At 37.9% G+C, this 27,933-nt stretch overlaps 1 protein-coding gene across 3 annotated transcripts; it reads left to right on the forward strand.

Annotated features, from left to right (window-relative positions):
- Positions 1-3,814: 3,814 nt before the first annotated feature.
- TMEM168 (transmembrane protein 168) lies at positions 3,815-27,590 on the forward strand. 3 transcript variants are annotated; one of them, XR_774779.1, is made up of 5 exons: positions 3,815-5,077; positions 16,761-16,903; positions 19,365-19,639; positions 24,015-25,070; positions 27,259-27,590. XR_774779.1 is itself a non-coding variant. In XM_010574023.1 (5 exons), exons 2-5 carry the CDS (start codon positions 4,454-4,456, stop codon positions 24,560-24,562), a joined length of 1,590 nt encoding a protein of 529 aa, XP_010572325.1. In that variant the 5' UTR covers positions 4,121-4,135; positions 4,342-4,453; the 3' UTR covers positions 24,563-27,590. The 3 variants fall into 3 exon arrangements, 2 of the variants coding, with proteins under 2 accessions (XP_010572324.1, XP_010572325.1); XM_010574023.1 differs by having other exon boundaries at positions 4,121-4,135; positions 4,342-5,077; positions 24,015-27,590; XM_010574022.1 differs by having other exon boundaries at positions 24,015-27,590.
- Positions 27,591-27,933: the final 343 nt, after the last annotated feature.

A 27,933-nucleotide genomic window follows, 5' to 3' on the forward strand; every position in this document is an offset into this window, starting at 1 on the left:
AGCTGGTGGTTCGGGCGGGGGTTCTCCCTGCGTCTGGCGGCGGTGATCCCTAATAGGGGCTGGGTGCTAACACCGGGACATTGCCGGAGCCGTTCTGCTGAGGTTTAAGCCGACTGTGTTAAGAACGACTTTCTGTTTAAAGGAAGTCTCACAGAGTGGCTTTGGGGGGGGGGGAGAAGAATAAAGCTGAAGGAAGGTGGGTCCAGTATTTTAGATAGGCCTCACCTGGACTTTAAATCAACTGCGGTTAAACTACTGACCCATCGCTGGGTTTTGCTTCTTTTTTTCTACTTTCTTAGACAAATTAGGGTAGAAACTACTTTGGGAATGGAGTTCCTTTACGTATAGGAAGGCTCTCGGATAGTTTAGTCTCTAAGTCTGTGTAGACGCCAGGTTTTGCTTAAAATTGCGCTTGCAAAAGTTGACAAATATTTAAAAGTGGGTGTACGCATTCTGTTTTGGATCTCAATGTGATTTGCTCAGATATGTACAACCTGAAACTTTAAGGCCATTAGTTTAAAAAACAAACATACCACCGCCCTGATTTTAAATAGTCTTTGTCTAAACGGTCAAAGTCTTAGCAGAAATGAGTAACAAATAGCTATGTTTTAAAGAATAAGTCAGACATTGAAATTGTTCATTGAAATTGTCTGAATTACTCTTTTACGTTTATTTGGCAATTTCTGCATGATGGGATGCATTAATCGTGAAAATGCTGCCTTCTCTTTTCACCAAAAAGTTGACCACGTGTTTTCGTTAGAAAAAGACTAATAGCGTGGTTTAGTAGCACACCTGTTTGCTAATTGGCTGGAAGATCAGGAAAAGGAGGTTGCATTCTCAGTCCGAGCTGTCGTTTTGCAAATACTTAGTGCTCAAGCAGACTTTCTGTTTTTCCACTAGGAACAGGCGTATTCCCCTGCCCCGGCACTTGGCGCAGCACGTGGGGCAGCAGCAGAGGAGCTTCTCTTTTCTGTTTCTCATGATGTGATAGCAGCAGAACTCCACTTGGCACGAGCTGAACCAGTCAGAGTAGTTTTCTGTCAGAGTGGCTGCTTGCCTGCAAGGGAGTTTGTCAGGGTAACAATCCCACCAGAAAATAATTTAGCGACCGTAGCAAAATTTTAAGCCAGGCGGTAGGTGGGAGCTTCCGCCCTTCACGTATGAGCCAGCCTGCTGGCTTCCGTGAGGCTGTTGTCCAAATTAATGTCTATAGTGTTAGCCCCTTGACTTGGAGGGGTTCCAGAAAGGCTCAGGAATCAAGATGACAGGATGGCATGGCAGATGTGCTTCAGCGTAGCAGTAATCACGCGTCAGTGCTGTGAGTTGGAAGGAGATGGGAGATTGTTCCTCTGTATTTGTGGTTTGAACAAGACGTAACTGGGGGCAGCGGAAGGGCATGTGTAGGAGTTGAAATAAATGGCTCCAGGTGTCCATAAAGCAAATGTTGATTGTAGTACAAGAAACAATGAGACTGCAGACAGTGCTATGATACCTGATGTATTGTGACTTGGAATATGATAGCTAACTTTGGGCTGTGTTATTTACATAAAAGTAGAAACAAATGAAAGGTGGAGAGGAACAGTAAGCATATTGCCAAATAAGGGGAGAAATATTACGAGATCTTAAGCATCAGGCAACTCAGAATTAAGTTTCTATGTGTGAAACATTAATAATGAGTACTATGAAAATGCACCATTGAAATCCAAAGAACTTTAACTTACAACGGCATCATGTAATAACCATTTGCTTTAAGTATATGGTATGAATTCTATTTCAGTTAAACAGATTTTTAATGCGGAGTTCTTCCGAGTAATATCTGCAGTGTTGTTAGGTGTTTAATGTAATTTGCAAATATATGTTACCAAACTTAATTAATTTAAACAATAGGATTTCTTAGGCCTAGTTTGTCTCTACACTAATTACTCAAGCTGGTTTTACACTGGGTGTCAGTCTTCAAATCGGCCAAAGCTTGTAGAAAAATCAGTCAATTCTCTTTTTCTTTTGTTGTTCACTGGTTTAAAGAACGAGAATTTAAAAGTCAAAGAGAGGATAAAGTCTTAAGTTTTGAGTTTCAGTCAGGGTGTCCTGTCATACTTCCCCCAGCATTATAAATACAAGCAGTAAGCTATAACCTAGCTCTGAGTGTTCTTGACACACTGGTTGCTCTGAAGTCTCTGTAAGATGGGCAATTACATAATTACTTAAAAAATTATAGAGGCTATTTATGAGTCTTCTTATGTGTTGGGGACTCTGCCCATAACCTGTATAATCATACTCTTAGAGAAACTTTTTGTTAATAACTTCAAAAGCAAAAGGCTTACATAAATATAAATACTACACAGCATTTCAGTAAGTTTTAGCTAAGGGAATTTGGATGACTGGTTGTTCTGGGGCTCTTTGTAATTTGTGACACTTCTCAAGAAAATTAGAGACAAAAAAATACTGATGCTGATTTTCTTGTTTCTGTACTTTCTTGTGATCCACCTGTTGTTTTCTGCCTTACTTTATCTGGAGGTATAGGCTCTGTTTTATTCATTCAGTGACTCCTGGTTTAGAGTTTCTAGGCACAAAAGGATCAAAATTGGAAGTATATGTGGTTCGCTTTACAGGTAGTTTCACAGAAAGATTGTTCTCTGAGTAATTCTTATCAATTTGTCATTATAACACATTTTGTGTACAGAGTATGGTTGTGATTTCAAAGTACAAAGTACATTTTTTGCCTTTAACTAAAGAGCGCTGAACTATGCCTCTGACAACTTTGTGTTAAGTAGAAAAGTATATAAATACAGTGAAATGGAGATTTTCATGGAAATAGAATTTCCTGAATAACTTTTTTTCCCTAATCATAGCAATTAGTATCATTGTTTATGTGTAAACTCCCTAAGATTAAACACCAATAGGGTTACAGTGGTCCTCATGTTTCAAGGCTGAGTTCAGACCAGGAAGAAGCTTATCCCATAAAAGAGTAATGATCTCCAGTGAAATCTGCCTAGCCACGTTTTCTTACAAAATTCCCCTAAAAATACTACTGTCTGTTCCTGTACTATATTTAAAAGAAAAGCATGTCAGTTAAATGGATCTGAGTAGGAGGCACTTAAGTTCCAAATATAATATTTATCCCGATCATTTTATTTGGGGTTTTTTTTGTGGGGGAGAAAAGTGGCTTGGAGGGGTGAAAGTGAAGGCTTTGATTTTGCATTAAGAAAAGTCTCAGAAAATATTACCAGATCAGTTGATACATCTGTGGGTCCACTCCCCTTCTGTGAAATGGAGATAATTATAATATCCTTTTTCATTATCTACTGTGGGTTAAGCTCGTTAACGGATTATGAAGTTCTTTTTGTAAATCCTGTAGCTATTTGATTACTAAAAGGAAGTCTTGCAAAGCATACTGAAAAGGTTTAGTATAAAGTGAGAACTTATCAAATGTGATGGTGAAGTAAAACAATGTTTTAAAAGAATATTAAACTATTTTAGAAGGTAATGGATATCATAGCAATATTTTGGATACCCACAGATACCTAATATAGATACCTTATGGATGGATTTTGTGGAAAAACTGCACAGGCCAGGTTTGGTTTACCTTTTCCACTCGTACAAATTATGAAATAAGGTGTATGCAGAACCCATTTTATATTGGTTTTAATAATGACCCCAATTTGAATGACCTTTAACAACACACTTCATCTTTATTATGTGCTTTTTAATTTAGATGTTAAACTCCCTGGTGAGAAAGGATGTGTCATGTTTATGCTGTATATGATTACAAGGAATTATTTGCCAGTAAAACTTTTTTAATTCTTCTTCCAGGACTTCAGTGATTCTGGACCAGTGTTACTGAAATGATATTACAGAAGGCAGTGATTGCATTGTCTTTGTTGGATGAAACCCAAATATTTACTTTCAGTCAAGTGGGCAAAACCCCCTAACTGCAGTTTACATGTGTAGGTCACTGCGTTACTGTGTTAGTCATTGTCTGTATGCAGCAATGACAAGGCTAGAAGAAGCAAACAGAGAAGTGAACATGCACTCATCAGTCAGATACCTTGGCTATCTTGCCAGAATCAACCTACTGGTTGCCATTTGCATGGGCCTTTATGTCAGATGGGAAAAAACTGCAGATGCACTGATTTTGGTAATATTTATTCTTGGGCTCTTTGTTCTTGGAATTGCCAGCATACTGTACTACTATTTTTCAATGGAAACAGCAAGTTTGAGTCTCTCGAATCTTTGGTTTGGTTTTTTGCTTGGACTTCTCTGTTTTCTTAATAATTCTGCCTTCAAAACGGATGTCAAAGAAGAAGCTACTAAATATTTGCTCCTCTCCGCCATTGTTTTAAGAATATTATGTGCTTTGGTTGAGAGGATTTGCGGTTGTATCCATCATCGACCAACTCTGCTGACAACAGTTGAATTTTTGGAGCTAGTTGGATTTGCAATTGCCAGCACAACTATGCTGGTAGAAAAATCTGTGAGTATTATTCTGTTGGTCATGGCGTTGGCCATGTTGATTATTGACTTACGTATGAAGTCTTTTTTGGCAATTCCAAATTTGGCAATTTTTGGAGCCATTGCATCCGTACTCTTTTTTCCATCACTGCAAATCCCCACAAACCCTTTTGCCTTGGCATGTTTCTTCAGCTGCCTGATTTCAGATCCCCTTCTCGACGTTTACTTCAGTGGACTTTCAGTTACTGAACGATGGAAGCCCTACTTGTACCGTGGTAAAATTTGCAGAAGGCTTTCTGTCATCTCAGTTGGAGTCATTGAACTAATCTTTTTCATTCTTGCAGCCTTTAAACTACGTGATTTGGATCTCTGGTATTTTGTGATACCTGGTTTTTCTATTTTTGGAATTTTCTGGATGATCTGTCATGTGATTTTTTTTATAACTCTTTGGGGATTTCACACAAAACTAAATGACTGTCACAAGGTATACTATACCCACCGTGCAGAAAACAACAGCCTTGACAGAGTTATGGCATCTAAAGGAATGCGTCACTTCTGTTTAATTTCAGAACAGCTAGTATTTTTCAGCCTTGTCGCGACTGCTGTTTTGGGGGCCGTTTCTTGGCAGGTAAATAATAATCTCTTTATCTTGATCTCCCTGTTGAGAATGCTTCTGAGAATTGTTGGCTCCTTAAAATTCCTGTGACATTTGATGGTGTGCTGTGGCACAGCAATTCAAAGTTGGAACCCTTGGTTTCACCAGCACGCACTTTGAATTTAATACTTTGTGCTGCCTTGACTATGACCTGTTAAGGCAACTGGAACTTACCAGCTTCCTTATGTTGGCAGAATGGGAAGAGTTAATGCTTCTAGGGCAAAAGAAGTGTGCAAAGTGTTTTACGTTTACCTACTTACAAAATTGTTTTGCTTTTGAATTCATTGTGCCATAAAATTTGTTTTCAAAGTAAATCATGGTGTTGAACCCTAGTAATGCTCACTATATTGAGGGCTTTTCTTATGGACTATTTTAATTGAATTGAGTCAAATTCATGTTTTAAGAATGTATTTTTCAATAATTTTGCTTTGTGTTTAACCATTAATGTGGAGTTAGAGATCAGCTGATAAACTGGTAAATTATTGGTGTAGCATGTGTTCTGTGTCTTATTTTCAAATCTGGTTATGCACCACAGGATATGTCCTCTGAAAGACCAGTTCTTAAAATCACACAGCATCTTTGACTTTTCTTTCCATTAAGGATGTTATCTTTTCTTTAGCAGAAAACATACATTTCTCTCAAAATGTTTGTTCAGTGCCCAAGTTAAAGTATGTTGTGTGTTGTCACAGTTGCAGCAGGGTGTTTGGTGTCTACTTTCTTTTTAAAGTTGATCTAAAACAAGACAACAATCATTTTTTTACCCATGCATCTCGTAAATGAATTACATATATATGATAATAACATATAAAAATTACATATTATTTATGGCAGATCCAGTATACAGAAATGTCTCTATAGTGTTTCCAAAACAGTTTGCTGCCCATTCCTGCAGATTTTCTTAGATTAAATAACTTCGTGGGTGAAAGGTGTTAAAGAACTTGGTGGAAAAGGAAATTGACAGTTATATTGTAAGGTTTTGTGCGTTGTTTTTTTTGTTTGGTTTGGTTTTGGGTTTGTGGTGTTTTTTGGTTTCAGGGGGGTTTTGGTGGGTTTTTTTTGGTTTTGCTTTTTTTTTTTTTTTGCATGAAGAGCATTAGAGGTTAACAGACAAGCCTGAGAGGAAGGCTGGGTGGTTATGCTCTTTCTTTGGAAAAGTATCAGCGTGCATAGCAGTAGTGTGGGGGCTTGCAGAAAGGATAAAAGGAAGAAATAGAACCAAAAAGAAGTAGAGAAGAAAAATCCCCAAAATGTATTTACAGAAAGTGAAGGTGCTAATGCACCGAAAGAAGTGGGAAAGTGATCTGGGAGACAGAAGCAATAAAGGTGGAATATCAGCATGCTAATATTGCTAACTCCCATACTTTTTCCTCTGAGAATTGTGTGATTTTATCAAAATGCTAGTCTTTGATTTTTATATGCTACATGACTGTTTTTCAGTAAAAGCAATTTTTTACCATCTTTATCAGATAGTCTTATTAATTTCTCTATCCTTGCCCTCCTCCTTTAACATCCTGAGACACAGTAGTTAATAATTACATAGTTTTAAAATTACTTGGATGAAGTCATTCCACCAAGTTATACTAAACAAAGCAGTCGGACCAAATCAAGTGCGTTTAAGTTGTCCAGATAAGTCACTGGAGAGAGGCAGTTACTTTTGGTGGTGCCCAGAGCCTGTTGCAGGGAGGTAACCACCAGACTTGGACAGGATCTGCTGCTGTACCCTTCAGGGGAAGGGTTCCCTCTCCCTCTGCCATCTCTTTAAAGCACGCAGGTGCTTCCTTCTGAACTGCTTCATTACTGCAGGCTGTGTGCCTAAGCGAGGAGGATTGGTTCATACCCATCTTGTTACTTTTTTCTCTTCACGTTGATTGATAATTCATAGTAATTTTTTTCTGTCTCTGTCCTCTGCCCCAAAATAACTGCAAGTGTTAGTGGTCATTCTCAGTCCTCTCTAATTCTGAAGAAGTGCGGTTGTGCTGTGGAATGACTTGTGTGGGACCATTCACAAGAAGCAAACTGGCAATGCAGCTAAAATCTTAGTATTTGTTATTGGCTAATTTCAGTTTCTAGCATCCTGTGTGTTAATAAGATAAACTGTTGCTCATCACCTCTGTCTGTTAGGTTGTATATTTGCCTATTCAGTGGGAAGAGGAGTAATTGTAGTGGCAAAAATGAAAGGCATCAAACCAAATACTTTCACGTGTCAGGAGATCCAGTTTTTTATTATAATAATTTATTTTTAGTATTATATTTACATTTCTTTTACTATATTTATATTTCTTTCCTCATGTATTTATAGTAACGAATTAGCTTAAGATTATGAACGCAGTTGTCTCCAACTAAAAGCATTTCTACTTCAGAAGATGTTGTGATGTTTGCCTTGCGGATCACTGTGTCAATTTCATCTGTTGTCAGAAAATGAAATACTTTATCAGACCTGGCCAGAACATAATTTAATAAATGGTTGCATCATTTATTATAGTGATTGCAGGAAGCTCCGGCCTTTTCTGTATTTTTCTGGATAGTGTCAGGTTTCAAAATAATTAGAAGAAAGCAAGCAGTGATGTTTATGCCCTCTTGCAGGGCATTTGTTTTTTTCTAGAGGTTTAAGGAAACTAGTGTTTTTTCTTCTTTGTAGGGGGAGTTCAAGGCCTTAAGACTCTCCTTTAGAATCCTGTGCCGGATTTTTGAGTCTCCTGTTTCAGGAGGTCTAACAAGCTCAACAGTAATGCAGCAAACAAGCTTCTCCAGTGAATATATACTTTCCTCATGGTGATTTATATGTATTGTAACAGTTAAATAGACAAATGAGACTGTTAGAGATCACTCTCTGCCTTTCCTCTTTAAAAAGTAATAGTTCTTGCTAAATACCTAGTGGGTTGGCGTTTTGTTTGGTTTTGGTTTGGTTTTAGGAAAACTGCTGCAGAAGAAACCTAGTGACATCAGTATGTGATAGAATTCTTAGGGCTCTGTTAGATGCCTTTCCATGAAAACATCAGCTTAAAGTTTATTAAGGGTCAAAAACCCAAATTAAATATTGGGAATTACTAGGAAAGGACTGGAGGTATCATTATGCTACTGTATAAATCCGTAGCTTCCATATTTTGAATAACACTGCAATGCTTACTTGCCATCCTATAGATGAGAAAACGAGGGAGCGTTCAGAGAAGGGTGACGAAATTCATTATAGACATAAAACAGTTTACAGGGAGGGAATGAATAAACAAGGATGTTTCAGTCAGGAAAAGAGAAAACTAAGTGAGAATATGATGAACATGTAAAATATGTGTGATGTGGGAGAAGGTAAACAGAGACAATAAATGATCTTTTTCAGTGCAAAAGTTGAGGGGAATCAAGTTGGAAAGAAGCAGGTTGGAACCAGACAGGTGGGAATAGTTCCTCATACAGCGTGAGTTAGCTCCAGGGCTGCGTATCGTGGCATGCGGTGTGTGCCGAGCAGTTACACAGGCTCAGGAGGAAGCTGGACAAGTTCATGGGAGCAAATTCACTGAGGTTCACGTAGTATATGGAAAAACCACATCTGGCTCAGGAAGTCCTTGAGCCACCAGTGGTTGGAGTACTCTGGAAACTTATGTGCTTGGTCTGTCCTTACAGTCTTTCCTAGGCATCTATTTGACTTCTTTGGAGACCAGAGATTCTTCTAGATGGACCTTTGGTGCAGCCTAATACAGCTGCTCTTACATTCTTATACTATGGAAATTTTTTTACTTAAATTTTCAACATATTTTATTTAGGAATGCCAAGTATTCCTCAGTCACCAGTTCCTGAAAATGTGTTTGGTCTTTTTAAAATTGTTTAAAATATTTTTTAGATGTGTAAGATTAACAGTTTTCAGTCTTTGCAACTTCGGTTTGGGATTTATGTAGTCGTTTTAGTAAGTGCTAATTATATTTGAAATCTGTTAAGTGTCACCTGGAAGCTGAAGCATTTTTGATTTATACCTTTCCTCACTCTGAAGATGTACTGAAAGCTTGTTTAATGATACTGCATTTGATAAGAGAGGTGGCTTGAAATCACTTCATGGCCTGCCATTTGACCTCCTGTATAATGAATAGAATTGGCTAAAAATCTGAGCGTTGGAAAGGTACTTCCTAACAGTCAGCTATAAATAATTAGCCATAGCATATAAAAAAAAATCTAGCTCAGCTGTGTGTGTTAGGCTACAGCCAGAAATGGGGTGGTGGAGGGGAGGGGTTCTGTTTCATGGAAAACTTTGTTACAGGCACAGTGTATATGCCCTTTTAACGTTTTTAATAACTGTAGTATCTGTGCATCATATAAATCTCAAGTGTATGAAAGGTCAAGACCTAAAGAGACAGTTGTCTGCTAATTGGTGGCTAGAAGTATCCTATTTGATTAAAATTGCCAGAAAAATATCAAATCTCCTTTTGTGGAAAGGCTTTTAAAGTGAGGTCAGTTCACTCGCTGTTGCACACACAGCGGTTTTCTGACTCATGCAGAACTGTTGAGGCTGGAAGTCCTGTTAGCCAACGACCTTCCTTTAAGGGGAGCTTAGCCCTTGTAATAAGCCAGGGGTTGAAAGTCTCTGTTCCTGGTGCTTCGGTATGTGCACCAGGGAAGAAGTGTGCTTGGGAAGAACTGTGGCTGCTGAAAGCAGAATCCCTCTCCAACAGATCAAGCTTTAAATGTAAAGAGCAGAATTGTCAGGTCTGTCTGAAGCTGGAGGATAAGCTCAGGAAGCACGAGAAGTAGAAAAGTCATTTGTTAAAGCTGGTTGCATTCAAAAATGGAGTAGCAGCTTTTCAGTGGGACATGTTTCAGCTAGGACATGGTCTGCTTCTGAGAATAATCCCCGCTTTAGCTGGAGAGGAAAGACACCTTGCCTTGTCAGTAGAAATACTTGGGCGCTTTCCTTGCAAAATCTGCAGGAAGTGGTCTGCACCTGCCTTTATATTTGTGTGAGTAATTTCAGTCAGATCAATAGACTCCTTAACTCCAGCTTTCTCATTTCAGCAGTTACTCACGTGTCTGTCCATAATTAGGCCCTTGGATGGGACAAGATCCAGCAGAAGTCATGCAAATGACTCTGGCATTACTTCTTTCAGAAGCCAATAAAATGATGAAATGATGAAAAATTTGCAGATGAGGGTCTTGGAATTCACAAGGAATGATCTTGGAAAGGTTTAGGGTACTCTCTTTCTCAGAAACTTAAAATCAGATTTGTGAAGTGCTCTGTGCCAAGGTAACTACAGGTTTTCTGAATTACTGGCCAAACAGAATTATTATCCCTGGAAGACCTGTATTTAATATTACCAAGAGATAAATGAACTGTGTCAGAGACAGGTAAAGTAATGGAATGAAGTACTTTCAGTACATTATTCTTGGTTTTAGTGAATTTTATGGGTTAGTAAAATAATGGTATTCATGATATGCTTGAGCACGTGTACTTAAATGGACAGTACTATTGAATTATTCATGGAAGAAAAGTTAGTTTATTGTATGTATGAGTATTTTCTTGTTTTGAGGAGAGTTAGTGATTTTGTACTCTTTATTGTGATGTGATTGCCTGGTGTTTCTTGACAGCTCAATCTACAATGCCATAATAAAATTGAAGGTGGTGACTTTTTTTTAACTTTTCTAAAACCAAGATTATTTCCTGAATAGTAAGAAGTTTTCTAAGTAACATTATATTTACTTGCACATACTTTTGTTAACATCACAGATTAAGTAACTTTTTTGAATGTAAATCATATCCAGTCTTTCTCCTTCATTTTCCCCGGCTTTTCTTCCTGACTTGTATTTTTAATCCAGTCCTCCTCAGGCTTTGCTTGTCCAGTTTAATTTTTTTTCTGTTTTTTTCCCCCAGAGGCCCTGCTGCATCCTCTGGCCTCTCTCCATGGTTTCTCAAATAGGCATGCCACTCCTGCTTTTTTTTTCCTCTCTATCTGTCTGGTCATCTTTAGTTCCCCCCTTTCTTTTCCTCACTGACAGTGTTTTTCCCCTCCTTGCCAATTTGACTTGCATATCTGTGCCTTGCTATTTCTTTGTAGACTTGTCTGTTCAGTTTCTTTGTAATACCTTTATTCCCTCTTTCCATACGGTTTCATCATCTCTTAAGCTGGATGCTAAACCCCCCTTGCGCACTGCTCATCATTTCTTCTCAAACTCACCTGCTATCCTGTTTATTTTTGTTGCCCGTCTTCCTATCTGCGGTAGGTGCTCAGCCCTCCTTGGCTCTCGACCTCTCCAGTCCTGTCCCGAGGGCTACAACAGGTTGCTTGCTCCCGTCCATGGTGGCAGCAGACCTTGCTGCTGTCGCCACCGCTTCCAGAGGCCCTAGGTCATGAAGGGGATCTCTGGTGACCAGAGAAAGAAAGTGTTCATTGTTAGTCCAAAGAATCTGATTTATGTCTTGCTGTCAAAATCTCCTTGATTTCAGAATTCAAATTTTTATATTAAAAAAAAAATCAGAAATCCATTTAGTACGCTTTTAAATTGACAACCACTTCTGGTTTTGCTGGGACAAATACACATTTATTAAAGAACAGGCTTTCCCGTGGTTAGAACAGAAGTCAGGGATGGGAAACATAACACATTAAATACGTCTGCCAGTGAACGTGACAAGTATTTTCTGCAAACTGTTTTTTAGATTTTTCTAGGGCTCTTTTAATAGTCAGAAGTAATGGATTATTTATTGTTCTCTAGAGACTATTATTTCATTCAGTAATTTGTTAATAAGGCGGTTTCCTCTGGTAGTTGATCAACACTGTAACTTTAAAAATTTTGTCTTTAAGCTTCTTTTTACCTGTAATACACATATCTTGTTTTCATTTGGAATAAGCTATCCGTCAAATATTTGTAGATTAGTTATCACATTATCCTTTTTCTCCTGAGCCTTCTCTGTCATGAAGCGTTTACTTCTTTGCTTTTGTAGGATCACTGCAGAGTAGCTAAGCAGAACTTTTTATTTTATATTTACTTACGTGTGTGCGTATATAGATATATAAAAATAGGTAAATATTATTCAGCTTGGATAATAGAAAGCAGGGCAGAATTTTTGCTTATAAATACACAGACATCTTTGTAAATGTCCTTAGTTGTTGGTCTGTTATATACAATCCTGGGCAGCCTGCTGTAGGTTGCCCTGGTTGAGCGTGGGGCTGGACCAGATGGTTTCCAGAGGCCCCTTCCAGCCTCAACCATTCGGTGATTCTGTGATCATCTCAGCTGACATCTGTTTAGGAATTTATTTCTATTTTAATCAGAAGGGCTTTTCTGTATGTCTTTGTAACTGGCTTCAAATTTAAACTAACGTTTCTTTTTTTTTTTTTCTTCCTCCTCATTATTTTTGTTAGTCACATGTCAGTAATGCTCCATTGTTAAATACAGTTCTAGAATTGTTCCACTTCCAACAGTGGTTTACTCCTTGGGACTGGAGTTGTCCTATCCATCAATATAAAATTATATATCTTGGCTGTAAAATACCTCTAAATTCTTCTGGTGTTTTAACAGTTGCACTTAACAATAAGCATTACTTGGAAAGCTAAAGAAAGTGGAAAGATAATACTACTAGTGAATTTCACCCATCTTTTATTGTTTGTCATTTCAGTCATCAGAGGCAAGAATTACATTTTTTTACCTTTTATACATTATGAGAACACACTATGTATTTCCTAAATATTCGTTTAGAAGAAGACAGACAAATCAAAAATCCCCCAAGATGAAGAGAGAAGATGGCTTCTCATGTGTTCAGTGGGATTGCCGAGACGGTCCCTGTCTTCTGTTTGCTTTTTGCGCAGTCTGTCTGAAATCAATGGGCACTTCAGCTACAGGGATGTACTGCAGGCTGAGATTGCCAGTGCAGTCAAAAACAGAATGAAAATGAGTTGAACAGGTGAAAGAACAAAATCCCTTTTTGGCTCTGCCTGTGCATCCATGGCCATCTGCTCCATTAAGGACCAGTCATCAAATCTTCTGGACTTAGTAAAGCACTGACAGTCTCCACCTGGCATCTTAGCAGTTACCTTATAAGAGGGACCTATGTTCAGATTTACTGTAATTACCAACTTAATTAGATACTATTTTTTGCTAGTTCAAGTTCTTACAGATATTTTAAAATGCCACCAGTCATTTTTTGCAGTGCTGAATTAAAATATTTTATTATCTTACTATAGAGCTGCTCTAAACATCATTAATCATTCTCATGTTTGTTAGTGATATATTTCTTCTAAATCAAAATGTTGAAGAAGTGCTGACAGCAAGTGCCAGCATCTTTACATTACATAGATGTCTATACATGTAAAATTTCCATACTAGCAATACTTTCCTACTCCATAGCATAAGATGGCCACTAAATGAAGACAAAATTTAAACTTCACATGGAGCTGAGTTGATTCATAACATTATAGAGCTTATTTCCTGTTCCTCATTAATACTTGGTACAAATTGAAAGCAGGATACAGAGCAAGATGGATCGCTGAGATGATCCTTACAGTTTCTATATAGTCTTGTCTCACAAGTACTTGTGAATTTTCTTGCTAGTATCTTCATATTGGTAGGAATACTTTCAACAATTAAATGTAAATTTTTTTTTTTAGAAGTCAGACTCGATCAGAAGTTTGGTGAAAACTATTAATCTTTGTGATGATCTCAAGTTGTGTTACAGTAGAACACTGTAGGCTTAATAACTTGCATGTGGTTTAGGGGATCTGGGAAATGCAGGGAGTGTTTAGAACAACATGGCATGTAAAAAAACTTCTACAATAAAATTCATATAAAGTAATAATATAATAGTATTCTTTAGGATATTATGGTAGCTGGTTTTTTTATGGGCAAACGTGTTTTTTATTTTATGATGTGTTCGCTGTGATCGAAACACTAATGCAATGTAAGAGCAGTTTGCTCTAACAAGATCCAGGAAAAGTAGTATTTATGTATGCCATATTTATATAGGACGGAAAAGCTGAACGTCATAAAATGCATGCTTCCCGGTCCACGCATTATCTTCCCAAAGTTTAGAAAATCCTCTAACTAACTGATGATGAATAGGAAACTTTTCCAGACAAGCTGTTCAATTTCTGCAGGATCTAAGTATTCCTTTTTTTTTGTAACTTAAAACAAATTATCCTTCTGGTATCTACAGTTGCAAAAGTAACTCGCCAAATCTTGAAACTAATTTAGCTGGAGAGCTCTACTATTTCAACAAAGTCTTATATTTTACAAGGTTTCTGTAGAACAAAAACTAACCAAGTCTTTGTAAGTTTTTATTGCTGCTGCTCCGAGTCCTTTTCATTTTCAGAGTGCATTTGGGAAACTGAGCAACAAAAATGAGCACTTTCTGCTGACATATTTGATACAAAAATTATGTTGTCTTAGTTACAGGATTTTTTTCCTCCTTATTGACAACAAGTTGAGGTTGCACCATAACTGTTAAGGTGTTTTAAGCTTTGCTGCCTTCTGGTGATTTTAGGTAATTTGGGGGAAATTATTCTGAAAATCCTTATTCTGTGACACAGAACTCGAGAATCACTATGTGAATGCTTCTCTGCACTTGTCCTAAATACATTCCATCTGGTCACTCACTCATTGATCCTGACCCTCTGAGCGCAGGCAAGACTGGGACGGGGAAAGGATTGTATCTGGAAGTGTGCAAGGTATCTCCTGAGGTGGCTAAGAAAATTATGTACGTAAAAGTGATTGTGAATCTCCTATAATGTGTGTGTGCTTCACAGGCACACATTGCTCCTTGTAGATTCAAGTTATTGGCACCAAAACGTCAAATCACATTATACCACATGAAATCAGATTGCAGTATTAACACTAGCATTATCACCGGTTGATAAACTGGTTATATCCAAACCAGTTTTGTAGCTCCAGTGTTAGCAAGTCAATAAGCATATTAATTGCACTTCTGTGCTAAGATGTGCAGAGCTATGGGTAAAGAGAAGCTCTCCATGGTTGTTCTGTAACATGATTTGATGTCTGCTCAATGTCACGTTCTCATGTCCTTGAGAGCTAGAAGCTAAATAAATAAACTTTTCATTTGTCATGAATTGTATAAAGCTTAGTAGGAGCTGGATGTAGTTTTGTAGTGGTTTTAGATGTTGGAATTTGAGAATAATGCTATCAGTTAACAGTCACCAGTTAATTTGAGAATAGTGCTATCAGTTATATAATGCTATCAGTTATCAGTTAATATCAGATTCTGGTGTTTGTGGTTAGAAGTGTTGCTGTCACCATTTCAAGACACATAGGTGAGATCCTTCCATCAGAAGTATAATGGGACACTTTTTAAAACTGGGACAGGTAGCAAACAGTGCTCTTCCTTAGGTCAGGAAGCACATTAGATGGGTAAAGCTGTTCTTTCAAACTAAGTGATGTAATATTTGTGTTTAAAAACTGAATATAGTTGAGTTGATGTCATGTGCCAACAAGAACTGAGTTGGTTTGGGTGTCATTTTTTTCAGTATAATTTACTTTCCAAATTATTAATAGCTTTGTCTATATGTTAGGCTGAACTACCAGTTCACATCAAATCACTAAGTGTTAAACAATAAGGCAATATCCAGGTTTTTAAAAAACATTAATATTGTAGATCTATGCAAAGAGCATGAATAAAACATAGATGTGGTCAGAGGCCACAGGACTCTTCTCAAGACAGAGATCTGAATTTATTTCCTTTGCTACATAACAAACATTAATAGCTGCACCATAGATATTAAAGGTCTTGGTTAATTATATGTTATAATACTGTTTCTACCTTTCCTAAAGCATTTAATGCCTCATTAAACCCATTCACATCATATTAAAATAATTAAAATTAATCTGTATCTGTTCTGCCTCTCACTGACAGCTGGCATTTCAGAAGTCCATTTTTATTTTACTGGTACTAGTGGTTGAGACTTAACTTTTGAAACTCCTTTTTTTTACAGAAATCATGTATGTATCAGTGACTGTAATCTTTTCCAAAACTGCTTTTTACCTACAAAACAGGAAAGCTCAATGTAGGATGTTAGCTGTGTGAATGCTTCAAAGTTCCTGTAGTGGATGTCCCTTCTCATCTGATGTTTATGTAACTGATAAAGAATTGTCTTTTTAATTGCAGTAATGTTCACAGATGTTCTCAGAAGTCATCTTTCGTGTGATACATAGTATTCATAAAGAATATTTTAAAAATATTGCATTAAAAAGCAAGGATGGTTAAATCTATATTTTTAATGATGCAATATAGTATGCTATCATTTGATGCTAGGTACATAATATTATGTGTTCTACTTTACTGATTAAGGCCTGATCCTGCAGATATTTACAGATGTACTTATTTTATGCACATAAATAATTTTGTGGCATTTTATTTTGCTGCTTAAATGGGTAAAGCTAAGCTCTCATCAGGGCTTTTAAACCCAAGTCCTGTGCTGTTAGCATTTTCAGTTGCATTCCTTTCAGGAGAGTGATCCCTGCTTACCAGCTGCTTTCTCCCCAAGCCTTTCATTTGTCTTTAGAGTACTTCACTGTGTAATACATGGAAAAATAAGTATATATTATGTAGAATAACTTGCATGTTTCAGGACCCAATTATGTGTGATCAAACACAGGGAATTATTCATAAAACCGCAACCAACAGACTGGAGGGATTTTTCATGCGATACCTAAATCTCTCTATTTACTTTTTTAGCCAACCAATGGGATCTTCATGAGTGCATTTCTCATTGTTTTACCTCTGGAGTCCATGGCTCATGGGCTTTTCCATGAGCTGGGAAACTGCTTGGGAGGAACGTGTGTTGGGTATGCTGTTGTGATTCCGACCAATTTTTGCAGGTATAGTTACCATGTATTTCAACTTCACAGTTGTGTAAGTGCAGTGTTAGCTCTTAGGGGCAATGCAGTGCTGTTGCTTGTATTTTTCAATAATTAAATACAAATTTAAATAATAGGCAGATTTTCTATTTTTCCTTTTCCTCATCTTCCAAAAAGAATGAGTAACTCCAACTCCACCTTTTTATATGTATTGAGTTTGCTTTTGGAAAGCCAATGAATGCTTTTAAGCATAGGCAGATTCCACAGTCCATATCTCACTCAAAGGAGGATTGGGGGATTTGACTGAGTACAGATATTTTACATGATGAGATTTGATAAACCAAACAGATCAGTTCAAAACAATTTTGAATTCTATTAAATGAGATGGTGTCTACATTTAAAGGACGTTGAAATTAGATTTGTGAATGCACTACATGTCAGTTATTGGTATTGTGAATTTACAGCTGATTTTTTGTTCCAATATAAATGTTACCATATGAGAAATGCAGTGGCGGGATCGTACTATTATTATTTGCCTGTTTTTGTGTTTCTCTTATAAGCTTTAAACTTGCAAATGATACTTTAGTCATATAATTAAAATTGTGTGTACACATTTTTTGTAAATGATAAGAACTATGTAAGTTATCTATTTGAGTTACAAGAGAAACAGAGTAGTAAGCTGAAGTGAGAGGCTTAAAAAGAGAACTGCATGGTTTATGAAAACTGCCCAGCTTGAGTATGTGTAATGGATTCAGTGGATAGGGAAAAAAATTAATGGGCAAAGAAACAGAAGGTAGCGTGCTGATCTTATCTAAGTGTATCTTAAATAGTGTAAAATGCTGTAAAAAGAAATTTTCTGAGCTTCTGATCTACAGTCTTCAGCTATGCACTCTTTAAAAAAATCCATGTAGTCAATTATTGTTGGATTAAAAAAATAAATTTTCAAAATTTACATTACAATATAAATAAGTTCTTTTTGTTTCCATGGCAACAATTTAATTTTTTCATTGTATTATATTATTCTGGCTCTGGCAGTTCCCTCTTAATTTTTGAGTGAATGAGGTACTCTTGAGAAACTGTTTAGGACTTCACAGAACTGAAATTTCTTATTAACAAAGCTTGACTTTTTCAGTGATGGGCTCAGTCTTCACTTGCTGAGACAAACAGTAATGATGATGTATTCAATATAACTGTAGTAGTGGAACGTTAGCCTTCGTGAAGGCACTAGACAGGTGAGGAGGTGCAAAATTTAATCAGCTAGACTGATAAAGAAACCAGGTAGCTTTACACACTGACTTGCAAACAAAATACATGAAGAATACATACATACATGCATATATATATATATATATATATATAAAAAACAGAAGTCATATTTTATATTAGTAGAGTAAGACTATCTTCATATTTTCACCCACAAAATCTCTCCATGTCTGTAACTGAGCATAAATCAGGCCAGTTTGGTACAGCTGTCAGTCACACTCCTTATCATTACCATTATTACACTGGCTGAAGAGTGATGAATGCATTTCTTTTTCTGAAAATACATCCTGAAGAGCGGTCCCATAACTGGATGTCTTGCAAGACCAAATGTCTTCTTGTTGTGATTAATGAATAGCTATGTAGACTTAAAAATAAAAGTGTGTGTGTATTTTTAGATATATATGTATTTTAATACATATTTTTATATAGAATATATATAAAAATACAAATAAAATGCATTTTGGAACCCAGGGACTCTATTGTTATATGCATTTTCATACACATATACATATATATACACACACACACACACACACATATCTATATATACATGGTTTGTTCCAGGTCTAGTTTGTAGTTTTCTTAGAACTTTAATTTTCTAAGCTGTGAATACTGTTATCTGAAATGCATTTCTTATGCTGAAAGATCAGCATCTGAACAGCATACACAAGTAAGAATTACTGTATTTGCGTGAGTACCATACTGAATAAAGGCTAGTTTGGAACAGAGAGAAATTAATTCAAAATATCTGAGCAAAATGTATACTTGGATTTCTGTTCAGTCTATTATTGGAAACTAGTTTGCATGATGTTTTGTGCAGATTAGAACTCATTCTCCCTGCACTTCTTTCCAGTTGTTTGTGAAAAAGTGCCTGTCTGAAGGCAGTGCTCTCTCAGTGGGACTTAATGGAATTGTTGAAGCCTACCTAGCGTGTTCATGTTACAGCTCCTCTCTCTCTCTGTCTCTCAGCTGCAGGAATAGCATGGGGTTGAGTAAGGATTAGAAGTGAAGAAGTGTGGCAGAAGGGAGGGGGAAATAGTGGTCCCTCACTCAAATACAGTATTTCGAATTGTTTATAAACTGTATGTTTCAAGTCAATTTGAATTTAGAACAGTGCTACTTTATAGCAGAGAAAATATGCACAGAGGAAAAAAATCACTTGTTGCTGGAAGTCCACTAAGCACAAAATAATAATCATAGCTGTTCTTCTTCTCTTTAGTCCTGATGGCCAACCAACTCTTCTTCCACCTGAGCACGTGCAAGAGCTAAATCTGAGGTCTACCGGTATGCTTAATGCTATCCAAAGATTTTTTGCGTATCACATGATTGAGACATATGGTTGTGACTACTCTACAAGCGGACTGACCTTTGATACCCTTCACTCCAAGATCAAGTCTTTTCTTGAACTTCGGACAGCAGATGGACCCAGACATGATACCTACATTTTATATTACAGTGGTCACTCACATGGCACTGGCGAATGGGCACTGGCAGGTAACTGGTTTGGAGATTTTTTTATTAATAGTTTTGGTATTGATAAACTTTCCAAATCAATTAATTCCTTCTTTAAAAAAAAATCAATACTGTATTGTAAAACTTTGAAGTTTTGGTCACATTTATTATCTGATAGTCCAGAATGGCAAAGAGCTACCAGTCTTTGGAGATCAGGTTGATAAAAGCTGCTGGCAGAAAAGGAAGAAAGGAAAGGGTAATGTACAGAGCACGGCCGTTAAGAGATTCAGAGGCTACAAGGAATCGTCAAAACAGGCAAGGTTGCAAGCTAACTACCTCTGCTAGGGCAGAGAATGGAGAAATGCAGAAGCCCCTTTTGTATGTAGTTGACTTGATCTAAAGCAGCAGCTCTTTCCTTACCTTGCTCTGTATGACAGTCAGGTATGTTACTGTATGAACTTCTGTGTCATCTTTAGTATTTAGTCACTTTGATAAAAATCCTTGTGCAGCTAACTATTCTTTTAGTTGTTCTCAAAATTGTCTAAATATTGTTCACCCCAAGTGTACACGTAGAACTTTAAGCATGATTTCTTATTCCCCTTACAGTTCAACAAGGTAACTCGAAAGATCACTTTTTTTCCTCAGAAAAGTAAAGTGGAAATGACCCCCTTCTGCTCTAAAGACAGATTTCCCTTGTATTTTGAGGAATGTTTGTTCCCTGTAATGAACAAGCATAATCTCTTCTCATTCCCTGGACATGGCAAGAGCCCGCACACCTACCTCTGAGTGAATTATACCGTGTTCTGTGTCACTGTGTGAGCTAGGCTGTCATGAAGGACTGCATGCATGTCCTTAATATGTGCTCTGGTTTTTGTAAAAGATAGAATTAATAAAAGAAATAGGAGGCAGGTCAACAATCCACACTAGAAAAGCAGGTCTTCAAACATACAGCAAACCTTGTGTCATGAAAACAGCTATGGTTTACTGACATCTGAGAGTTCGGGAGTCATTGTGGGCACAGTGTAGCCTCAAGACTATGTAAAGGGCTGGTTTAATGCCTTGTCATGTACTTGGCATAGACCTCACCGTTTCCCCTTTTCCTGGCTCGTTTTTGATCTCTTTACAATGGGCAGTTCTATCTCAACTGTATTCTTTGGTAAACCTACTGAAGTTTTCAAATCTTTGATAGGTTTAGCCTTGCTCTCCTGCTGTATGGAATGGGGCTTCTGAGGTTGCTGTGTGCAAAAGGTGAATCTTGTAGTAAACACCTTGAAAATTTGCAACTGTTTTTCTTCCTGGGATAGAATTAATTCTCTTGGATAGCACTCTGCCTGCAAGCTCCTGGCTGTTCGTCAGCAGTCTCTCTCCAGGGGCATGTGCTCTTGAACAGTGTAGACAGATAACTAGCTTTGTGTGTGGTCATGCTGAGGTGTTCAGGTGCAGGTCAGTTTTCATATGGAGGCTGTATACCTGTTTTGGTGCAACTCCATGCCTGGACTGTTAGACCTGCTGAAGAACAACGCATAGTTTTTTCTCAGAAAAGTTTCATCTGTATCAGTGGGTTAAAAAAGCTACAGCCATACCCTGAGCTCAGCGTGAGTGACGTACCGCAGTGTACGCCAGGGTGGCTGAATGACTTCTCTGAGAATAGGGTGGTCTTGTCCATAAGAGCAGCTGCCGCCTGGTGCATTTGCAGAGTGTGTCCACACACTGCGTGGAGCAGGCTGGCAGTGAAACTCTGCCTCCCACCTGTGCTCCAGCCGGCAGCATAGACGTGGTTGGCTTTCTAGCATATATAGAGCCAAATGTTGCTGCAAAAGTCGGACAGGCTTCCAGCCCAGTCCTGGCTTAAATCTGGCCTGCCTGGAGTGTGACAGGGGAGCTCAGGTCTCTGAATACCTGTTCAGGTAGCTGTAGCCTAAATTAAACTCTGTTTTCACTTTTAGGATAAAAGCCAAGGTAACCGTTAAAATAAAAAGAAAGTTCCTGTGCTAAAAGGTACAGTGTGTAAATGCAGTGGTGTTCAGCTTTCTCACAAAGCTCCTTTTCAGTTCTCTATCCAAGCGCATCTTCAGCTTTTACGTGGAGGTATGTATAGTCACATAAAGGAGAGGAACAGGCAGCTGTCATATGCCTTGCATCCTTTTTTGTGATTAATTTTAGATAAATCATGGAGTGTAACCTGATACTCCTTCCAGATAGCATTGCTGAATGTAACTTGAAGTGTAAACTGACAATATGAAGGCTGTTTGACAGGGTAATTGTACCGCATGTGTTGGACAGTGGCATTTCATGACAGATGGAACATTTGGTCATCAGCTCCAGTAATGCGTACTGTCCTCTGACCTCTGGAGAGGATGAAGAGAAATGGGAACAATGAAATATAACATTTGGATCTAATAGAAAAAGTAGTATCTCACTGCCAGCTTATGCTGTGATACAGCACAGCAGTAGCGGTGTAGTCTTTGCTTTGTAATGACATCTTTTAAAGGAGGCTTACTGGATTTATTAGTTCACTAATGATGTTTCTCTGTTGTTGGAAGCTGAGATGTAACACAGTGGTATAAAAGAAACTGTTACCTAGTCATGCATAAAGTATGAGCAGTGAAAGGACCTGGGAGGTCATGTTCTCTGAGTGAAGGCAAAGGCAAGAGCTGGGCTAATGAAGCTTTGTCTCTGTTGCTGAAACTGTCAGCTTAACTGCCTGCGAAACCTGCCAGAGAACAAGATGTGGCCAGACGCATGGATTTCTTACACAGCTTGGTGCCTAAATCTTGGACTGGCTGATAATTCCATGTGTCTGAGGTCAGTAGGGTTAGAAGCTGAGCATGTGTTTGTGTGTGTGTATGAAGGATGAGATGGTTTTCTTTAGGCAGTTCTATCCAGTACTGTTTTGAAATCACCTGCACCCCTGCATAGCTACACTAAAATCAAGTTTATTTATAAGCCTTTAAATTGTGAACAAATAAAGAAATTTTTACTGCTAATTGACACAGAAGGCTTACCTAGAGAAGGGAAACTGCTTCTATATAAGTCTCTGCTGCAAATAACTACAGCAATTTGGGGATCATGTACCAAGACAAGTCATTACTGTAAGTTTGTATATTAAGATTTTCTTTGGTACTAAATTTTCCAGGTTTGCATTTTTTTGGAGAAGGTTGTAGCCCTGTAATTTTGCTTTAACTGCGATAGCATACTCAAAGCTTTAACTCTGAGCTAGAGGTAGAAATGTAAGTAAGTGCTGAAATATGCAACTATTCTGTTTGAGATTCATCTGGGCAGTTAAATTCTTACTAACAAGAGTTTAAACACTGCTAGATGTACTTATATTCCACAATGAAAATCACTATGGAATTAAAATGCAGTTATTTTAAATCACATTTTTCTACCTTTCTCCTAAAAGTCTTCTTTTTAAAAAAAGAAAAGTTGACATTTTCAAACTACAGTGGTTGTGTTATAAGTCTCTATCATAGCTCCAGCCTGCCAACACCTAGACTTACCAGTTCTTCACATTAGTAGTCATTATGGAGCCAATGGAGATTCATTAACTTGTTTGCAAGATGTTTTCCTTAGGCACTTGAGTAAGTAAGTAAGTACTCTGCTTTTCAAAGCTATGTAGATCCTGCAGTATCCATTACACTTAAGCAGAAGGACTCCCCACTATAGGTAACTTGGTTTAATTACAATCTGCTCTTGCAAAGCATTGTTGGAGCAAGAGCTGAGATAGAACATGAGAAGTTGGACACTCTAGCTGCAAGTGTTTTCTGAACTGATAGGAAATAAATATTGTGGAAAAATTATTATGAGATTTTTGTTTCATTTTGTTGTAAATCCATACCAATTTTCTTGAAGCTCTGAAGACAACTGTGTCTATAGAGTGAATCTCTCCATTTCTGGTCACATGAATTTTTAAAGCCAAAGCGATGGTTATGCCTGTAGGTGGTTTTCCTGTTGTGCTTCAAAACTGTTAGCACATGTTGTGTTCAAAAGTCCTCTCTTTTCCTTAAAAGAGGGGGTTTTTTTAATATTAATAAAAACTTATTAAGAGTCCTTTTTTTCCCCATAAAATTACTAAGATTTAATACAAAATAAACTCTATTTCAGGTTTTCTTTCCCTATTTTGCTATATCCAGATTTCTTCAATAGGCTGTAATTTCTTTCACTATGAGGGAATTTTTTTTTTTTTTTTTTAATCAAGTGTGAGTTAATGGCCTCATCTGCCACAGTAAGTCAGGTGGAATCATTTAGTATCTCTCTGGAGATGTGCAACATCTACAAACAGGGAGGATCAGTTGAAAAACTTCTGTTATATCTGTCCAGGTTGTTAAAATAAGGGATTCTTGGAACCCGCAGTCAAAATACTACAGAGGTTTCTGTTTCTTCATCCTAATATTAAATCTTTTTTTCTTTGTGGCAGGGGGCGATGCTTTACGACTTGACACACTGTTGGAGTGGTGGAGAGAAAAGAATGGTACTTTTTGTTCTCGGCTCATCATCGTTTTAGACTGTGAGAACTCTCAGCCTTGGGTTAAAGAAGTAAGAAAAGTAAATGACCAGTATGTTGCCGTGCAAGGAGCAGAAATGGCCAGAGTTGTAGACATCGAGGAAGCAGACCCTCCACAGCTTGGTGACTTCACCAGGCAATGGGTTGAGTACAACTGTAACCCTGACAGCAACATCAGCTGGTCTGAAAAGGGACGTACAGTGAAAGCGGTGTATGGCGTGTCAAAACACTGGAGTGACTACACTTTGCATTTGCCAACAGGAAGCGACGTTGCCAAACACTGGATGATATACTTCCCACGCATCACCTACCCATTAGTACATTTGGCAAACTGGTTTTGTGGTCTCAATCTGTTCTGGGTCTGTAAAGCATGCTTTAGGTGCTTGAAAAGACTGAAAATGAGTTGGTTTCTTCCCACAGTGCTGGACACAGGACAGGGTTTCAAACTCGTCAAATCCTAATTAGCAACCAAAGAGAAAATGAAGTGAGAGCTCTGGGAACTTTCTCACTGTACCATACTTACAACTTTTTATATGACTATTTTTCTCTGAAAAAGTCTGCTACACTCACTTTATTCAGCTCTTTGAGCAGCTACAGTATATGCAACAGTTAGAAACTGCAATCTTAAACAGAAGAGGGTAGGACTATGATATTTGAGTTTTGTTACTGCTCTGTATGTACATATGTAAGCGACTTATTTAATATGACCATGCATTTTGGAGGCAGTTCGCATGTTCATACGCGTTACGTAAAGCAGCCTTTGTTCAGAGTCACCAGCCTGATGGACAACAGCTCCTGCAAATGTTAGAGCATGCTTGTGATTTATATCCACTGTAAGGTTCAAATACAGGAAAGGAACCAAGCTAATATTCAAATAAATTTATATGTCCTTGAAATTATATGCTGGGGTCAAGGGTATTATAAAACAGCACTGAGCCAAAAAAATAGAAGAATGAATAGCCATTCTAGGTAAGTAGCTACTGAGAATCTTTAGTTTCATTTGCTTTTACATCTTCAGCCCCTGCCTCAGTTCTCTACTGCCATCATCAGTGGAAACCAGCCACAGAGAAGGAAATCAGACAACCCTCTAATGTTCTGATGCTGCTCAGTCAATGTTTTCTGAAGTGCAGTTTGAAAAACTTTCAGCGTTAATTTCAAAATTCAGTATCTTGCTAGTGATCTTTTTTAATTAGTTAATTCATATATGGAATAAAAAGTGCACTGAGAGTTTTTCCCTCACCTGTTAGGGTAGTTCTGTCTTTTCCAGGCTCTAACGAGTTTGTATTTTGAAAAGCTACCCTGAAGGAAAAAAAAAAACCAACCCAAGGAATTTAACAAAGAAAATAATCCATAGATAAAAAATGGAAGTGCAAGTGTTGCCTTGCTTCCATGTTTATCTGAAGTCTTTGCTGTGCATAAAGACCTTGATTCTGTAAAATGCCGAGTACAGGATTGGACCGATGAGTTCATTATCTATTAAAACCACGAGCAAAGTTTGTCAGAAAGAATGGATTATTCCTGTAGGACAGAAGTGAATCCTGAGTATTCCTCACCTCTGTTCTCTCAGCCACAAGGTCCTCATCTTAATCCTTCCACTTACAGAGCTGGATGGGACTCTAGAAATCCTGTCGTGGCCTTTCCTCTTCGGTCAGAGAAGCTGCATAGCTTTCTGATCTCATTTTCTCAAGTACAGAAAATAAGGAGCGAAAGAACTAAGCAGCTAAGACAGTACAGTTTGTGGTGGGTTTCTTGCATATGTGTGTGCAATCCAGTAGTCCTAGGGTTTACTTTTTTATGTTTCCATCAGTATTTTAATAAAAATGTTAGGCATTAGCTGATATTTGTCTAAAATATAACTTATTAATTTTTTTTTATTTAAAGACATGAAAATACTTTAGGAGCTCTTTAAGTCTTTGCCATCAAGGCTTTTTCTAATTCCAATTGAACTTTTTAGCCAGCTAAGTTAGAGAATCTGCTAACACTGATACCTGCTAGTAACTCCTGAAAATAAAATGTGTGATTAAATTATGAGATCTGCAATAGCCAGAGTAATTTGCACCCACCAACTTCAAAATGGTGATTTTGTAGGATTTACAAGTGACAGTCATTAAGTTTCTTCATTAGTGTGTATTACACAACTTTGCTTAGCAAGACATCACCCCCCGCCCCACTTTGCCTCTCTCTATCCCCTTCAATAAAGTGAAGAGTGGATAAAGAAATGAGAGATGAGATGAGGTATTCTAACAAAACTCAGTTCCATTGGGTCTTCTCTAAGTAAATGCTGTGATTGCAGCTGTGTCACAGGTTCAAGAGGTGGCTGTTCTCAGTAAGGAGAGAGGGTAATCGCACCATCTAACTTCAGGTATCCAACTTAAGTTCCTAACATGGGAGCCTGAGGTAGGAGTCATCTCATTTCAATTCAGATATCTGAAAGCTAGACATCTGAGTCCGTGCTAGTGACCTGACGCACTCCACTGCTCATTAACAAAGAGAAATAAGTATTTCCAGAACAATACTAATTTGATCTCTATTTTAGGATGAATTTTCCTGTGATTGTGTCTGTTAGATTTGTTTAGGTTTTGCTTTCATAAGCCAAAGGTCAAGCAGACAAATGCCTCTGTCTGTTGAATGACCTTAGAGGTCTTCTGTTCTAAGTCATCCTCTGGAGCCTGGGCTGGGTACATAAGCTCCTCATTCAAGCACATAAATTGGATACTTGAAGTTAGGCTGAACGAGCATGTGTTGGGTTGCAGAAAAGCAGCACTGCCTCCTTTGCAGAAGTCATTTTCAGCCATTTCTGGTCAACAACCCTTGAGTACAGAGAAAAAAGATTGCATAAAGGCAATCATTTGGTTTGTAAAATCACCATTATTTTGACTGCTATTTCAGTAAAAGTTCATCTGATTGCACCATAAGCTGTTCCAACTTGAGCACCAGAAATTTTTAACAAAGTCCTCGTAAAGCAACACTGTAATACCTGATAGTCTGGGAACTGGGAACATTTGAAAGTCAAGAAGTTAGTCCTTTCTGTTTTGGAAAAGCTTTGAATATCAACCATAACACTTCCCACTAATTACAATAGGTAAATCTTACTCTGTACCTGCTACTGTTAACATTTTTACAGACATCATCTGTATCTTTCTTCTTGTACATCAAGGGGAACAGGAAGAGTGTGGGACTCCAGACCTGTCCTGGGACTGTGAGCAGTATCTGCTCTGCACTGCGGTGATGGGCCTAGCTGTGGGCAGAACAAACACAACAGTTGGTGCTGATCTTTTGCCTCTGTTTTTTAAATGGTTTCCATCTTATCAACTGTTAGGTTTTCTTTAGGATAGACTGGGTGATCATGAGCAGTTTGCTGAAAGATAAAGTCAGCTAAAATACAGCAAAAAGATTATTTGCAAAACTAATCATGTGTTTCAGTTTTCTCAATTAAAGAACTCTAGTTTTCTGAATTTAAAATAGTTTTAACATGAGCTAAGGTATCCCTACTTTTGATTTTGTTGGTTTTTTTAAACGGCAAAGGTATGGTGAAAATCTGATTTAAACTAAAGGAATGTTTACAGCCATTCAAACTATGAGGCCTTTTTGGACAGAGACTGTCTTGTGTGTTTCGAAACACAAGAAAACCAGGGCTGTGGGGTGATGAGCCTCAGAAATTCAACAGCATTAATTCTCCACTTCTACACTGACTCATGTCAAGGGCTCCTACTGTGACCCACATTCGCAGGTGGAATTTTTCTCCAGCTCCTGGCGCTCATGCACCTCCACGAGTCTCTGCCCAGCCCCGGGTGCGTACCTGAGGGACAACGCACCAGGAGCTCCTAATCCC

The sequence above is a fragment of the Haliaeetus leucocephalus genome, unplaced genomic scaffold, assembly GCF_000737465.1.
Source record: "Haliaeetus leucocephalus isolate CR32 unplaced genomic scaffold, Haliaeetus_leucocephalus-4.0 Scaffold406, whole genome shotgun sequence".
Classification (NCBI taxonomy): Eukaryota; Metazoa; Chordata; class Aves; order Accipitriformes; family Accipitridae; genus Haliaeetus; species Haliaeetus leucocephalus.